We start from the raw sequence: 16,956 nt of genomic DNA, 5'->3' as shown, positions 1-16,956 counted from the left end.
AGTCTCCATTTTTGACAACTCGTCTCGCAGGCGGAGGCGTGGGTGAGTGAGCGCACCCTCAAGCTGTCCGACGACGGAAAAGCCGACCTGAGCAACCTGCAGACCAAGATGAAGCTCCTGCAGAAGCATCAGGTGTTCGAGGCCGAGATCCTGGCGCACGGTGAGGTCATCAGTAGCGTACAGCAGGTGAGGTCACCTTTGACACGGCCTCAGTTCAGTTGATGAAGGAGAGTGAAGATCTTCATTTGCTATGCGTTCAGGCCAGCGAAAAACTAGTCTCTCTTCAACACCCGAGGTCCAAGGAGGCCAGGAGGAGCGCTCAGGTTTTAGAGCGCCACTGGGAGGAGCTGAAGACGGCTGTGGCCACGCGAGGGAAACTTCTGGAAGACAGCAGAGACTTCCTGGAGTTCCTGCAGAAGGTGGAGGAGGTGGAGGCCTGGATTCGCCACAAGGTGGGACTGGGAGACATCCGCTTAGCGTGTACTTTGGGTGTTGACAGCATGTCACGTTTATCAGGAAGTGATGGTCAACGTGGGAGACGTGGGGAAGGACTATGAACATGGACTTGAGCTTTTGAAGAAACTCAGCGAGTTCCGGGGAAAAGGAAGCGAGGTGAGAATGCTCCTGCTCATCTTGATCATGTAGATGTTGGAAAGTGTATGTTTGATTCCCAGGGCGTGACAGTAGACGACGCGCACATCACCGCAATCGACCGGCTGGCCGCCCGACTGGAGAAGAGACAGAGCGCTGACGAGCTCCACACCGTCAGGCAGAGGAGACGCCAACTCAACGACAGGTACCGCCTCTCCCCTGTGGTGCCCGGTAGGCTGTTACTGAAACACTATGAATGTCCCGCCCATCGTCCCCTGTAGATGGACTAAGTTCCATGTGGATCTTAACGTCTACAAGAGGAAGCTGGAGATGGCGCTGGTGGTCCATGCGCTCATCAGAGAGCTGGAGGAGGTCCGAGACCGAGCCAACGAGAAGGTCAGTTGTCAACCTTTGTCAATACTGGGAGGTGCTAGTCTACTGGAATTGACTAGACTGGAAGAGGGCTAGATTCATGGTCTGGACTCAAAGTCCAGGCTCAGGGACTAGACTCAAGGACCGGACTAAATGGCCATACTATGCTGGAGGAGGACTAGATTACAAGTACTAGATTTGACTGGAGGAAGGCTAGAATAGAGGACTGAACTAGATAAATTAAACCGGAGGAGGGTCACATTGAGGGAAACTGGACTGGTAGACAAGACTGGAAGAGGACTAAAAGACTAATGACCTACACTGGAGTGGAAGGAGACTATACTTTTTTAATTGACGAGACTAGAAGGGCACTAGACTAGTTGACTAGACTACAGGGTGACCAGATTTGAGGAGTACACTATAATGGAGGATGTTGAGACAGTAGGGAGGCAACAGGAGGAGGGCTAAGCTGGAAGACAACCAGAAATATGGACTAGACTTGACTGGAGGACTAGACTGGTGTATATTAGACTAGACCGGAGAAGGACTAGACTGGGGGATTAACTAGCCTAGTGGGAGGCCAGACTAGACTGGAGGTGGATGAGACTGGAGGAGGACTAAACTAGAAGACTAGATTAGACTTGAGGGAAGCTAGTCTAGACTTGAGGAGGTTGAGACTGGAATAGTTTCATTGTAAACCTATGATCATGTGAGAAATAATATTGTGCACTACTCTTATAGTCAACACTAGCTTGAGTGGTGCAACCTTGTCCCAACCTCCAGAGATGAAACGAAAACAGTGACTTCATAACCTCATTGTGAATTTTAACTGCATAGCCAGCAGGAACAACTGTGTCCGTCATTGTTGTGTCAGAATATGTCCAAGTTTGCGTGCTAATTTCTTACTATCTTCCGATCGTAAGCGTAACCACTCTGTCGCTCCGAAGGACAATGGAACATGAAAGTGGTGTAGAACTACTTAACGGCCAACACCGGTTCAACTCCGACTCAGAACTTAATCGATGTCAACATCTTCTTCTCGCCGTGCAGCTGATGCCTCTGCTGGACCAGGGTTGTGGTGTGGATGTTGAGAGCGTGGAGAACCTGATCAGGCGACACGAGGAGACCGAGAGGGAGACCAAGGTCATTCAGGAGAAATCACAGGTAAGAGCATCCTCTTCCTCACACAGTCACAGGAAGTGAAACGAAGACGTAAATGTGTCCCCATTCCAGATTCTAGACAAAGATGTCCGCCACCACTTGAAGCTTCAGTCTGTGATGAGCAAGAAGCTGGAAGACAAACAGGAGAAGCTTCACAAGGCTCTAACAGATCTAGACAACGAGGTGAACAACAGGTGAGATGATTTTGGACCTCTTGTCAGGTCTATGGTCTGGACCTAGAGCTAGCGAAAGAGATGATACAGTATTATCTGCTCTCTGATGCTACCAGTGCAGCTAGTCCTGGATAGTCCCACTCCTTAATACTTCAGTCACAGGCAGGATTCCCACAGGAATGAGGTAAAATTACAGTCGCACCTATTGAAGATGTTTTTGTTTTAGGAAGCAAAAACTTCAGGAGGCTCATCAGCTGCACCTCTTTAAGGCGAATCAGCGCCTCCTGCTGGACTGGACCCTCAAACAAAGCAGTGAACTGGCTGAGAAAGGTCTCCCAAAGACCCGAGCAGAGGCTGACCGCCTCATTGTGGAGCACCAGGACCGTAAGGTAGTCTGGCTGTCCCCCATTATACCGACATCATCATCGATTCTGCAGGACCGCACGTTTTACGTTTCTTTCTGCAGACGGAGATTGACACCCGGACCGAGCGTGTCGAGTCTGTCCGAGACTTTGGGCTCAGTCTGATCCGGTCAGGCCCCAGCTGGAAGGCAGAAATTCAGAAGGCTCTCAGCCAGTTAGAAGATGCCAAAGATGGATTGGACCGAGCCTGGCAGAACCGCAGCACAATGCTGGAGCAGGCGCGCTCACTGCAGGTTGGTTTACGTGAAACATGGTTTTGACCTGTAACAGATCCAAGCAGATCCTTCAAAGCTCTGGACTGACTCGTTAGAGATCTCTGCAGGTTTTTCTGGCTTCAGTCGAGCAGTGTGAGAGTTGGATTAGTAACAAGGAAGCAGTCCTGGCCAATCAGGACCTTGGGGTAAGGCTGATGTCAACCTCAACTTTAAACGGTCACCTTCAGGATCGTCATGCAAACTTCTGATGTGTTTGTAGAGCTCGGTCACCGAGGTGGAGACCCTGCAGAGGAAGCACGTTCAGTTTGAGGAGGCTCTGGAGGCTCAGCTGGACCAAGTGGACCAGGTGGAGAAACTGGCACAGAAGATGACCCAGCAGAAACACTTTGATTCTGACAACATCAGAGCAAAAACCAAAATGCTTGTTGCTAGGTAAGGCTTAAGTTGACATCAGGTGGCGCATGAGCCGTCCCCGCTCAGACCTGTTTGTTTGCCCGTAGGCGGAGTCATCTGCAGCAGCAGACCAGGTCTCGTCAGGAAGCTCTGCAACGGTCATTGCAGCTACAGCACTTCCTGTCCAACAGCTACCAGGTGCTACTGGACTTGTCTACTAGACTTGACCAGACTCAAATAGACTCTACTGGACTATACCAGACTTGACCAGACCAACAGCGACTGACTTGGCGGATTCGTACCACTCTGCCGTCACACCGTCCCAAATTCACAATCGACTCTTGCAGCTCAGTTGTTTATCCAAATCATGTTCAACATCGGACTAGTATTAGGGCTGTGCCGATCGATCAGTATCGACCGATTTCCGTGAAAAAGTATTTGATCGACCATTAAAGATTGATCTATTTGAATGCAAGTGGAGGAGTTCAAGTACCTCGGAGTCTTGTTCACGAGGGAGGGAAGAGTGGATCGTGAGATCGACAGGCGGATCGGTGCGGCGTCTTCAGTAATGCGGACGCTGTATCGGTCCGTTGTGGTGAAGAAGGAGCTGAGCCGGAAGGCAAAACTCTCAATTTACCGGTCGATCTACGTTCCCATCCTCACCTATGGTCATGAGCTTTGGGTTATGACCGAAAGGACAAGATCACGGGTACAAGCGGCCGAAATGAGTTTCCTCCGCCGGGTAGCGGGGCTCTCCCTTAGAGATAGGGTGAGAAGCTCTGCCATCCGGGAGGAGCTCAAAGTAAAGCCGCTGCTCCTCCACATGGAGAGGAGCCAGATGAGGTGGTTCGGGCATCTGGTCAGGATGCCACCCGAACGCCTCCCTCGGGAGGTGTTTAGGGCACGTCCGACCGGTAGGAGGCCGCGGGGAAGACCCAGGACACGTTGGGAAGACTATGTCTCCCAGCTGGCCTGGGAACGCCTCGGGGTCCCCCGGGAGGAGCTGGATGAAGTGGCTGGGGAGAGGGAAGTCTGGGCTTCCCTGCTTAGACTGCTGCCCCCGCGACCCGACCTCGGATAAGCGGAAGAAGATGGATGGATGGATGGATGGATTTGAATGCCAATCACAACATCGATACTGTGTGGCTGATAGTGATAGATTTTTAGTCCCCCGACAACTAGCAACTCTGTCTCCATACAGTCTACACCTATAATAATCACCTCCATTACTGCAAATAAATGGATTTTCCTGGTATCTTAAGTCTCATGATCAAGTAAGATTATCACTGGAGGACGAGGCTAAACATGTTAATCACCGAGAGCAAGCAGGGGCAGGCACGCTAATAGCTAAGCTAACCTTTAACGGAAGAAGAAATAAGTACTAAGTCTAGAGAGATGATGATATAACAACAACTGTCAGTCCATCTAAAAATTGGTGGTGTCGATACCAAGGGTAGTATCAGTATATGATCCATACGAGGGCAGGCACGCTAATAGCTAAGCTAACCTTTAACGGAAGAAGAAATAAGTACTAAGTCTAGAGAGATGATGATATAACAACAACTGTCAGTCCATCTAAAAATTGGTGGTGTCGATACCAAGGGTAGTATCAGTATATGATCCATACGAGGGCAGGCACGCTAATAGCTAAGCTAACCTTTAACGGAAGAAGAAATAAGTACTAAGTCTAGAGAGATGATGATATAACAACAACTGTCAGTCCATCTAAAAATTGGTGGTGTCGATACCAAGGGTAGTATCAGTATATGATCCATACGAGGGTGATTGGGAAGTGTTTGGTACACACAAAGTCCTGGCCTAAAATATTGTACAGTGGTACACTACTAAGAGCTGTGGTGCTGAATTTCCCCCAGGGATCAATAAAGTACTTTCTATTCTATTCTATTCTAAAAATATAGAACATATGGCAGATTCAAAAGTTGAAATGTCAAATTTCCCTATTTTCACTATTTCCCTGTTTTAACTGATGTGTTTTAGGGTCATTTATACTCGACTACAGTCCACCAAACTCTTATTAGACGTAGATATACTGTAATAGACAATACTGGACTAGACCAGACTCTAATGAACTGGACTCGACTGGACTCGAGCAAACTATTGTACTTAACCATAGTCAACAAGACTACTGGACTTGACCAGACTCTAATGAACTGGATTCTATTAGACTCGACCAAACTCTATTACTCATCCATCCATCCATCCATCTTCTTCCGCTTATCCGAGGTCGGGTCGCGGGGGCAGCAGCTGAAGCAGGGATGCCCAGACTTCCCTCTCCCCAGTCACTTCATCCAGCTCCTCCCGGGGGATCCCGAGGCGTTCCCAGGCCAGCCGGGAGAGATAGTCTTCCCAGCGTGTCCTGGGTCTTCCCCGTGGCCTCCTACCGGTCGGACGTGCCCGAAACACCTTCCTAGGGAGGCGTTCGGGTGGCATCCTGACCAGATGCTCGAACCACCTCATCTGGCTCCTCTCCATGTGGAGGAGCAGCGGCTTTACTTTGAGCTCCCCCCGGATGACAGAGCTTCTCACCCTATCTCTAAGGGAGAGCCCCGCCACTCGGCGGAGGAAACTCATTTCGGCCGCTTGTACCCGTGATCTTGTCCTTTCGGTCATAACCCAAAGCTCATGACCATAGGTGAGGATGGGAACTTAGATCGACCGGTAATTCGAGAGCTTTGCCTTCCGGCTCAGCTCCTTCTTCACCCCAACAGATCGATACAGCGTCCGCATTACTGAAGACGCCGCACCGATCCGCCTGTCGATCTCACGATCCACTCTTCCCCCACTCGTGAACAAGACTCCGAGGTACTTGAACTCCTCCACTTGGGGCAAGATCTCCTCCCCAACCCGGAGATGGCACTCCACCCTTTTCCGGGAGAGAACCATGGACTCGGACTTGGAGGTGCTGATTCCCATCCCAGTCGCTTCACACTCGGCTGCGAACCGATCCAGTGAGAGCTGAAGATCTTGGCCGGAGGAAGCCATCAGGACCACATCATCTGCAAATAGCAGAGACCTAATCCTGCAGCCACCAAACCAGATACCCTCAACGCCCTGACTGCGCCTAGAAATTCTGTCCATAAAAGTTATGAACAGAATCGGTGACAAAGGGCAGCCTTGGCGGAGTCCAACCCTCACTGGAAACGTCTATTACTCAAATAGACTCTATTGTACTTGACCATAGTCAACAAGACTACTGGACTTGACCAGACTCTAATGAACTGGATTCTATTAGACTCGACCAAACTCTATTACTCAAATAGACTCTATTGTACTTGACTAGAGTCAACAATACTCTACTGGACTTGACGAGACTATAATGAACTGGACTCCACTACACTCCACCAAGCTCTATTACGCAAATAGACTCTATTGTACTTGACTAGAGTCAACAAGTCTCTTCTAGACTTGACCAGACTCTAATGAACTGGACTCTACTAGACTCGACCAAACTCTATTACTCAAATAGACTCCATTGTACTTGACCAGAGTCAACACGACTCTAGTAGACTTGACCAGACTAATGGATGGGGGTCCTTGTGATTTACAGGTGTGTGTGTGGCTGAACGAGCGTCAGGCAGTGGCGTCGGATGAGAGCTGGAGAGAACCAACCAACCTTCAGGCCAAAGTGTTGAAACATCAAAGTTTCGAAGCTGAGCTCTTGGCCAACCGCTACCGAGTGGACTCTCTCATGAAGGTGTGCTTGCCTAGTCATGAGTGAGGAGGTGTGTTGATGACCCGCGTTCTTGTAGGAAGCTGACAAGCTGCTACCCGACGGTGGTGCTGCCCAGGCTAAGGTGCCTCTTCGTCTCAAGGAGCTGACGGAGGGCTGGGGCGCTCTACTGAGGAGCTGTGAGGAGAAGAAGAACCGGCTGCAGGAGGCGTATCAGGTACTGATAGGCAGTACAAATCTTCTGAAGATTTTGGATTTGTTCCTATTCTATAAAGAAATGTCCAGAGAAAGCTAAGGTCTTTCAGTTATTTATTTGAGATCTCAAAAACATCAGACTACAGAGAAGCAACCTTTGACCAAAAGACAAATACAATATGGATTAGTGAGCTTGTCCTATGATCCTGGAAGGTGGGGGATTCTCACAAACCCATGTCAATAACCTCTGCTGAACAATGCTCCTTTCCAGGCGCTGCAGTTCCAGCGCTCCCTGGATGACATGGACGAGTGGGTGGAGTCAGTAGAGAGGGGTGTGGCCAATGAGGACTGCGGGAGTGACCTACCGTCAGTCAACACCCTGCTGAAGACGCTGCAGAGTCTGGAGGACGAGGTGGACGGACTGCGAGACAGACTGCAGGTGTCTAAAAAAACTTATATTTAAAAGATAATATATTAAAATAAAATGTGAATAGTAGATAAATAAAAACATAATATAGTGAGAATATTAGTGGTAATAATAGCACTAAATAAAATAACGAATAACAGAATAGAAGTGTTCTAACTATCGTGGGATCACACTCCTCAGCCTTCCCGGTAAGGTCTATTCAGGTGTACTGGAGAGGAGGCTACGCCGGATAGTCCAACCTCGGATTCAGGAGGAACAGTGTGGTTTTCGTCCTGGTCGTGGAACTGTGGACCAGCTCTATACTCTCGGCAGGGTCCTTGAGGGTGCATGGGAGTTTGCCCAACCAGTCTACATGTGTTTTGTGGACTTGGAGAAGGCATTCGACCGTGTCCCTCGGGAAGTCCTGTGGGGAGTGCTCAGAGAGTATGGGGTATCGGACTGTCTGATTGTGGCAGTCCGCTCCCTGTATGATCAGTGCCAGAGCTTGGTCCGCATTGCCGGTAGTAAGTCGGACACGTTTCCAGTTAAGGTTGGACTCCACCAAGGCTGCCCTTTGTCACCCATTCTGTTCATAACTTTTATGGACAGAATTTCTAGGCGCAGTCAAGGCGTTGAGGGGATCTAGTTTGGTGGCTGCAGGATTAGGTCTCTGCTTTTTGCAGATGATGTGGTCCTGATGGCTTCATCTGGCCAGGATCTTCAGCTCTCACTGAATCGGTTCGCAGCTGAGTGTGAAGCGACTGGGATGAGAATCAGCACCTCCATGTCCGAGTCCATGGTTCTCGCCCGGAAAAGGGTGGAGTGCCATCTCCGGGTTGGGGAGGAGATCTTGCCCCAAGTGGAGGAGTTCAAGTACCTCGGAGTCTTGTTCACGAGTGAGAGAAGAGTGGACCGTGAGATCGACAGGCGGATCGGTGCGGCGTCTTCAGTAATGCGGACGCTGTATTGATCCGTTGTGATGAAGAAGGAGCTGAGCCGGAAGGCAAAGCTCTCAATTTACCGGTCGATCTACGTTCCCATCCTCACCTATGGTCATGAGCTTTGGGTTATGACCGAAAGGACAAGATCACGGGTACAAGCGGCCGAAATGAGTTTCCTCCGCCAGGTGGCGGGGCTCTCCCTTAGAGATAGGGTGAGAAGCTCTGCCATCCGGGGGGAGCTCAAAGTAAAGCCGCTGCTCCTCCACATGGAGAGGAGCCAGATGAGGTGGTTCGGGCATCTGGTCAGGATGCCACCCGAACGCCTCCCTAGGGAGGTGTTTAGGGCACGTCCGACCGGTAGGAGGCCGCGGGGAAGACCCAGGACACGTTGGGAAGACTATGTCTCCCGGCTGGCCTGGGAACGCCTCGGGGTCCCACAGGAAGAGCTGGACGAAGTGGCTGGGGAGAGGGAAGTCTGGGCTTCCCTGCTTAGGCTGCTGCCCCCGCGACCCGACCTCGGATAAGCGGAAGAAGATGGATGGATGGATGGATGGAATAAAAATGATGAAAAGTTTAAAACTCAGTCCTGCGGTCCTGAGTCTCTCTGAAAGGTGGTTCCACAAGTGGGGGTTGTAGTGGTTCTTTTTTCTGGTATGTGGTAAAGATCAAAGGACCTCATTTTCTGTTATGGTTGATATGGTAAAAGTAGGTCAGATGGATAAGATTTAAAAACTAAACATTGGACTTTAAAAGCGACTTTAAAACTGCTGTAATGTGCGCCCGCCCTCTGGTCCTCGTCACAACACGTGCAGAAATAGTTTCGTTTATCTATAAAATTGTTAAAGTGCACCTCTGCATAACACTGTTTCTTAAACTGTAACAGAAAAGGTTTAAAGTGCATCAATTTGCCTGAAATGTATGTATTTTTTAAATTTAAACTAAATATTTTCAAACATTTGATACTAACAAATAAAATAAACTCAACAATAATATTTAATTCAAATCAATAAAAGTTCAAGTTAAAGTACCAAAGATTGTCACACACACACGAGGTGTGGCGAAATTATTCTCTGCATTTGACCCATCACCCTTGATCACCCCCTGGGAGGTGAGGGGAGCAGTGAGCAGCAGCAGTGGCCACGCCCGGGAATCATTTTTGGTGATTTAACCCCCAATTCCAAGCCTTGATGCTGAGTGCCAAGCAGGGAGGTAATTGTCACGTTCAAACACTGAGGACATCTATTAAACAAGACAAAAGGCAAGGAATCAAACAGAGACAGAATTCAATTTGGACTCAATATTGAGGAGAGACATGGCCACTGCACTCTCTGTACAGTCCTGCACCACGCTCTGACGAAGAAGGTTTTCGTCTCCTCTTTTATGCAGATGTTCAATGTTCACGCACCAACATATGTCACAGCAGGAATGGGAAGTATGTAAAACAGTTATTGTTTTCGGTCGCTTTGAAGACCAAGAAGAGGATTTCTCGGGCTTGGGCTCTTCCTGGATCCAGCTGGGGCAGGTGTTGGAGGACAATGGATAACCCCTCCCGTCTCCTGACCACAGCAACTTCAAGAGGGCAGCGGGTCGTAAATAGCGTTGACTTCAAAGAGAGTTCGTTTAACACTTCAAAGAGAGTTCCTCTGGAAGTTGAGCAGATCCTGCCATCTGTCCGTGTTGAAATCACAGTGGCGTTTCACGAACATTCTTCCTCTTGTTAGGCCTCGAAAGACAGCATTCATAATACAACGTTTCTTTTGTGATAACTTAGAAACAATTATTCCAACAGTAATGGCTCCCATTTTTATAGTCTTTGGTATGACTCGGCCGGGGTTTGAACTCACAACCTACCAACCTGCCACTTGGCCACTGAGTCGGTTTTCAATACATAACGTTAACTCGGTAGCATAACATCCAAAACAAGAATTGTAGTTTTTTCAAATCAAAACGTGGAAGTCAGTATTAATCGCTACAATGAGCACGTTTTGTTGTGCACAGCTTTTCGAAGCGAGGGTTGATACTGATAAAGCATTGAATGTTCAAAATAAACTAACACCATAACCAGTGGTTGTAATATTTTTAATATGAGGGATAAAAGTCAGCTCAGAGTCAAAAAATCTCTCTGCAGAGTTTGGTGGAGACGGTAGAGAAGTTCCACTCGGAGGGGAACTTCCGAGCACAGGAGCTCCAGAACCGAGTTTCCAACATCGTCCACAGGTGGGACACGGTTCTCACGTCCTCACTTTGCACGTACGGGGACAAGACGGATAAGTTGCGGGTGTCGTCCTGCAGGTATAACAGCCTGTCGCAGCCCCTGCAGAGTCGCAGGGAGACCCTGGAGGCCTGGCAGGTTCTTTTTCAGTTCACCAGAGACCAGGAGGAAGAACTGGACTGGCTCAGACAGCGACTGGCCACTGTTTCGTCCACAGACTGCGGAGGCTCTTTGAGCAGCTCCCAGCAACTCCTCAACAAGCACCAGGTGAGAAGGTCACCCGCATCCGTCCTTTTCCTTCAGGCATCGCCGCTTCACTGCCACGGTTTTCCAGGTGGTCGTGCAGGAACTCTCCAGCCGCGCCCCTTTACTCCAAGCAGTTGTGGAGGCCGGGCATAGCTTGGTGAGAAGCCCTCGTTGTTTTTATTGTCACATGGAGACCACGTCCTTTACTCCTTGGCATCGCCAACAGGTCAGAGGTCGCCACTTTGCTTCACATGACATCCAGGAACGTCTGGATGAGATCAAGCGTGTCCACGAGGAGGTGAAGACAGAGGCGGCGAAAAGGGGGAAGCTCCTCCAGGAGGCGCTCAGCATCCACGCCTTCCTCACCGAGGTGACACATCCACACGTCCCCAAAACCAGCAGGAATGGGCACACCTCAACAAATCCCAACTCTCACCCCTACAGCTGTGCGAGCTGCAGCTGTGGCTGGACGAGCAGCAGGGGGCGCTCGAGTCTTACGATTGTGGGCGGAGCCAGGAGGCCACAGAGGCCCTGCTGAGGAGGCTAGACTCGGTGGACGTGGAGCTGGAGAACCACAGGAAGACTTTCGACCGACTGCAGGACAGAGGAGACACCTTGCAACACCTCGGCCATCCCAACAGGTCAGACACATGTCACTCAATGTCCCGACATGTCCTAACATTGTGTCCTCTTGTCCTGCCAGCCACATGGTCAGTCAGTCTCTGCCGGCTGTGTCTGAGCTCTTCCAGGCATTTGGGCGACTTTGTCGGTCTCGCCGTGGCGCTCTGGAGGACCAGCTACGTCTGTTTGTGTTCGACAGAGAGGCCAAAGAACTCCGGACATGGCTGAACTCCAAGAAGATGCTGGTGGACTCGGTGGACTGTGGACAAGACCTGGAGGATGTGGAGGTGCAATGAGTACAAAGAGACATTGGTGGTCTTGTGTGTTACGTATTGGCTTACTGTCCTTCCACCAAGCACAGGTTCTTCAGAAGAAGCTGGAGGTTCTGGTCTCAGAAGTCTCAGGTCTGGGTCGCAGTCGCTTGGCCTCGGTGCAGCATCTTGGTCGAGGACTGCAGCAGGACAGTCAGGCTCGCAGGAGGGACGAGGCTCTTAGTCAGCTGTGGGACGACCTCAATGCTGCCATCAGAACCAGAGAACAGGTGCAGCCAGGTCCCCCTTTTTGGATGCATCGGTGCTGATAAAAGATGTGCTGTTCATCTAGAACTTGCAGTCAGCCAGAGAGATTCACCAGTTTCACCACGATGTGGACGAGCTGAAGAACTGGATGGCCGAGAAGGAGGCCGTACTGGACTCAGATGACCAGGACCAGGACCTTCACGGCATCCACACTCGGCTGCAGCAACACGAGGCGCTCGAGGTTAAACGTTGGACATGAACACTGTAGTTAACATGCTAACATGCAAGCATGGACATGGTTGTCTGGACCAGTTCTAGTTTCCCATGATGCAATGTGTCCCTTCAGAGAGACCTGCTTCTGATTTCTGGAGAGGTGACCAGGACCACAGACGAGAGTCGGACTTTAAGCGCCCGTCATCCTCAGGCCCGGGGGACTGTGACACGCAGGCTCGACGAACTGCAGTCCTGCTGGATCGCCATCCAGGACAAGGCGAGCCGGCGCCGCGCCATGCTGGGCGAGGCTGAGGACGTTCAGAAGTATTTGTCCCTCTGGACCGAGCTCATGTAGGTCCTCTTCCTTACATCTCCCAAATGTTCCTCATAGGAGCTGATGGAAGATAGAGACATTTGGGATTCAGGTCTATATAAGTCAACTTTGATTGATTGATTGATTGAAAGAGTGTGTGTGTGTGTCAGGACGTGGCTGCGGGAGATGTTGGTGCTGGTTAGCGGGGAGGCGGCGGAGGGGAGTGACCTGGAGGAGTTAATAAAGAGACACCAGGAATACAAAGTCCAGATGGAGAGACTGGTCATCAGGTGTCAGGAGGTGAAAGGTGATGGCTGGCGTCTCCTGGAGGACCGAACCTTCATGTCCAAAGAGGTCAGCCTCAGCACCAGCGAGCGGCTTCATCATTCTGTTGTCCTCGCGCGCACACCTGTGGCTCCTACACCCCAAGGTGGAGGGGCGTGTCCGTGAGCTGGAAGAGCTAGAGCGCCGTGTGGAGGAGACCTGGGAGGACACCCGTCAGCTGTATGAGGAAGAGCTGGAGGTGAAGCTCCTGCAGAAGGAACTGGAACAGGCCGAGCGCTGGCTCAGCTCCTACGAGGAGACTCTGACGGACCACCGCTATGGGGTTAGTCTTCAGACATGGTCATCTCCGCCTCCTTTGTGCGCTTGTAAGGTCTTCTCCCGCTTTTTCAGGATTCCCTGTCAGATGTTGTGGATCTCCTGAAGAGGCAGGAGGACGTGGAGGCCATGATCCAGGCCCAGAGTGAACGCTTTGACGCCCTCCACAAGAAGACCACCCAGGTCGGTTCCTCACATCATCAACTTCATTTAAAGCTTCTCCACTTGTTTTTATAATTCTCACTTTCTGTCCTCCAGAGAGAAAGGAGGCTCGCTCGCCGAGAAAAGGAGGAGAAGGATCTCCCCCAGATGAGACCTCCGGCCAGAGTTTCATCCCTCCGTAAGGCCTCGGATCTTAGGAGTTCTCAGAGCGACACAAAGAGACACAAAGACCGCTGGACCGGACTACTCCCTGACTCCTCCAGCAGCAGTAGAAAATATCACAAGGAGGAAGAGGGGGACCACAATCGGGATGGAGCGCCAGGAAGAAGCCCAGCACCAAACGTGGCCGCCAACGCCTCTACCCGGAGACCTCCTGAACCCTGTTCCTACTCTAAAGACAAACCTCCTTTGCCTCCAAAGCCCAGCTTGTCTCCTCCTCCAAACCAACCAGCCAGCGGCCGACTTCCTGACCTGCTGCGTCCCGCCGCCAAGGTGGATCCTGTGTCATGTGACCGTCCTTCTGGGGGGGCAGAGCTTCCTCAAGCACCTCCGCAGCCACGAAGGGACGACGAAACAGAAGAAGACGACCTAGAAGAAGAAGAAGAAGAGTCCACAGCTGAGGTCAGATTGGGCCACACAACCGTTGCCTTGGAGACATGTCTTGTTTGTTAACGGTCTACCGTTTCCTAGGCGACCCACACACTGGAGGGAACGCTGGAGATCAAGATGAAGCGTGGCGGGAGCACGGTAAGCACAGTTAGCATATGGGAAATACCAAATGATTGGCTGACCTGCCTCCGACCGTCCCGCTGACGCTACAGGGTCGCACCCGGGACCACTTGGACCACTGGGAGGAGGTCTTTGCTGTCGTGGAGGGAAACACGCTGCACCTGTACCAGGACCGTGCGGCGGCCGCTCAGGTAATGAAGAAGAAGAAGGAGAAGGGGGAGGAGGAGAAGCTAACCTATGCTGTTGTTCCACAGGGGACCTCTAGGTGGCCTCCTATCAGCTTGCTGGGGGCCGTCTGCAAGGAGGACCCTCACCTCAGAAGCAAAGAGAACACCTTCAAAGTCCTGTGAGTCGACCACAGCCGCGACACACCCACACACCCACGGTAATTCACTTTGTGTGTGTGTGTGCGCATGCCAGACTGGACGAAGGTGCGCAGTATTTGTTTGCGGCGTCCACACGTGACCTCCAGCAGCTGTGGTTGAAGACACTGCAGACTCTTTCTGGACTGAATGGAGATGACTCGGATGACTCGTGGTGACAACACACACCCACACCCACACCCGCACCCGCACACACATTCACAGCACTGAACTGTCCATGATTGTTCTGACCCATCAGGAGTGTTGGCCGTAAGAGACAAGCGTCCATGGAGAGTCAGCCCCCGCCCAAACCCCCGCACACCCTCCACCAGGACCACATCAGTCCAGGCGGCGGAGGAGGCCAGGTCCTCAGGAAAGGTGAGGGTGTTTGACACAGATTCATACTTGCCAACCTTGAGACCTCCGATTTCGGGAGGTGGGGGGTGGGGGGCGTGGTCGGGGGTGGGGCGGGGGGCGTGGTTGGGGGCGTGGTTAAGATATATATATATATATATATATATATATATATATATATATATAAAATACTTGACTTTCAGTGAATTCTAGCTATATGTATATGTATATATATATATATATATATATTAGAGATGCGCGGTTTGCGGGCACAACCGCGGTGTCCGCGGATTATCCGCGGATCGGGCGGATGAAATTTTAAAAAATTAGATTTTATCCGCGGGTCGGGTCGGGTGGTTGAAATAAAAAAATGTTTTATTTTAAATAGATTCAGGCGGGTGGCAGTTAAACCAATTGGTAAATATATATACATAGTTAAATGTTGTTACCCACATACGAAAAACGAGCAGGCACCTGCAGCATATGCCACAACAGAAGAAGAAAAAAAAAAGAGATGGACTTTTACGGAGCGGAGAAGGGACGCCTCGCCGGGGTCCGGGACCGAGGCCCCTTCCCCCGAGAGGGCCCCACCGGGAGCCGTAGCTGAGGCGATCCGCGAGAAGGGCCCGACGCACGTCCAGGGTCACCACCGCGCCCACCGCACCGGGCCCCGCCTCGTCCGCCTTCGCCGCGGCCGGCGTCACGCGCAGCAGGTAAGCAGCTTACCTGCCCGCCACCCCCGTGGCCGGGGGCTCGTTACAGGGGTCACTCCGCGCGCTCCGCCCGCGCAGCTTACCTGCCCGCCACCCCCATTGCCGGGGGCGCGTAACAGGGGTCACTCCGCGCGCAGTGCGCTCACGAAAGGGGTGGGGCTCACCCTGGTTGATATAGACAGCAGCTGGACGGTGGCCATGGAAGTCGGAACCCGCTAAGGAGTGTGTAACAACCCACCTGCCGAATCAACTAGCCCTGAAAATGGATGGCGCTGGAGCGTCGGGCTCATACGCGGCCGTCGCCGGCAGCGAGACGCGCTTGGAGGTGCGCTCAGCGCGGCTCCCATATGATTGCGCACTGGTGTGCGTCTGGGTCGTGACAGCGTGGCACGCGAATGTCTGCACTGCATTGGATCAGTCTCCTTTCTTTAACAGGCAAAAGCTTTATAACCTCACTAATGCCTTGCATCGTCTATATTAGATATATAACAACGGGCGGGTGCGGGCGGATGCGGTTCTGATCAAATGTTACATCGGGTGGATGGCGGATGGTTGACGACTTTCTGATGCGGTTGCGGATGAAATAATTGCCTATCCGCGCATCTCTAATATATATATATATATATATATATATATATATATAAATAAAATAAATACTTGAATTTCAGTGTTCATTTACAAACTACAACTCACAAACACTTTAGAGTTAGGCTCCACCATCAGAATGTGTACTTAAACTTATAAAGATCACATGGATATTATTCAGTGAGTTGATTCACCAAAACTAACCTGTTATACAGGAGGAAAAAGCACACAGGACGTTTCAATTGGTCACAGACTGGTCGCGCTCATCAGAATGACAAGACACTTCCGGTCTGCAGGTGATAGCATTCAATTGGGAAGAAACGCCCTACTGCCCCCTACTGACCAATGTGAATACTGATAAATGTGTAATGACAGCTACAAAAACGAATTCAAACCACAAAATAAAATAAATAAATCAACACAAAAATGTGACACATTATGGGTGGGTCACATATGCATGTACAGTAGATGGCAGTATTGTCCTGTTTAAAAGTGTCACAACATTGCTGTTTACGGCAGACAAACTGCTTTACGGTAGACGCTGTTGTTGTGTTGTCAACACGTCACTCAGGTCCGCATGGAGCTGGAGGGGGCGTGGCCTCCAGCTCCGCCTGAATTTCGGGAGTTTTTCGGGAGAAAATTTGTCCCGGGAGGTTTTCGGGAGAGGCGCTGAATTTCGGGAGTCTCCCGGAAAATCCGGGAGGGTTGGCAAGTATGCACAGATTGGTCATTGAGCACGCTAGCAAGTCTCTTTCTCCGTCACATCAC

The 16,956-nt window shown here is 50.9% G+C and overlaps 1 protein-coding gene across 1 annotated transcript in view; it reads left to right on the top strand.

Moving 5' to 3' along the window:
- Positions 1–16,956, top strand: part of sptbn5 (spectrin, beta, non-erythrocytic 5) — a 55,369-nt gene that overhangs the window by 37,929 nt on the left and 484 nt on the right. The window contains exons 45-77 of the mRNA XM_061987678.2: positions 31–186; positions 261–452; positions 517–612; positions 675–796; positions 873–987; positions 2,014–2,127; positions 2,197–2,318; positions 2,524–2,686; positions 2,764–2,952; positions 3,042–3,119; positions 3,194–3,366; positions 3,435–3,525; positions 6,896–7,042; positions 7,098–7,235; positions 7,485–7,652; positions 10,689–10,777; positions 10,853–11,039; positions 11,107–11,175; positions 11,245–11,388; positions 11,463–11,659; positions 11,722–11,926; positions 12,001–12,180; positions 12,243–12,398; positions 12,504–12,721; positions 12,854–13,037; positions 13,114–13,290; positions 13,359–13,466; positions 13,542–14,066; positions 14,136–14,192; positions 14,267–14,365; positions 14,429–14,520; positions 14,595–14,711; positions 14,796–14,914. Of these exons, the coding sequence (XP_061843662.1) occupies positions 31–186; positions 261–452; positions 517–612; positions 675–796; positions 873–987; positions 2,014–2,127; positions 2,197–2,318; positions 2,524–2,686; positions 2,764–2,952; positions 3,042–3,119; positions 3,194–3,366; positions 3,435–3,525; positions 6,896–7,042; positions 7,098–7,235; positions 7,485–7,652; positions 10,689–10,777; positions 10,853–11,039; positions 11,107–11,175; positions 11,245–11,388; positions 11,463–11,659; positions 11,722–11,926; positions 12,001–12,180; positions 12,243–12,398; positions 12,504–12,721; positions 12,854–13,037; positions 13,114–13,290; positions 13,359–13,466; positions 13,542–14,066; positions 14,136–14,192; positions 14,267–14,365; positions 14,429–14,520; positions 14,595–14,711; positions 14,796–14,914 (4,987 nt within the window). The remainder of the gene's footprint in view (positions 1–30; positions 187–260; positions 453–516; positions 613–674; positions 797–872; positions 988–2,013; positions 2,128–2,196; positions 2,319–2,523; positions 2,687–2,763; positions 2,953–3,041; positions 3,120–3,193; positions 3,367–3,434; positions 3,526–6,895; positions 7,043–7,097; positions 7,236–7,484; positions 7,653–10,688; positions 10,778–10,852; positions 11,040–11,106; positions 11,176–11,244; positions 11,389–11,462; positions 11,660–11,721; positions 11,927–12,000; positions 12,181–12,242; positions 12,399–12,503; positions 12,722–12,853; positions 13,038–13,113; positions 13,291–13,358; positions 13,467–13,541; positions 14,067–14,135; positions 14,193–14,266; positions 14,366–14,428; positions 14,521–14,594; positions 14,712–14,795; positions 14,915–16,956) is intronic.

The sequence above is a fragment of the Nerophis lumbriciformis genome, linkage group LG26 (assembly GCF_033978685.3).
Source record: "Nerophis lumbriciformis linkage group LG26, RoL_Nlum_v2.1, whole genome shotgun sequence".
In the NCBI taxonomy this organism is placed as follows: domain Eukaryota; kingdom Metazoa; phylum Chordata; class Actinopteri; order Syngnathiformes; family Syngnathidae; genus Nerophis; species Nerophis lumbriciformis.
The sequence above is the reverse complement of the archived record's forward strand: the minus strand, read 5'-3'. Positions and strand labels throughout refer to the sequence as shown.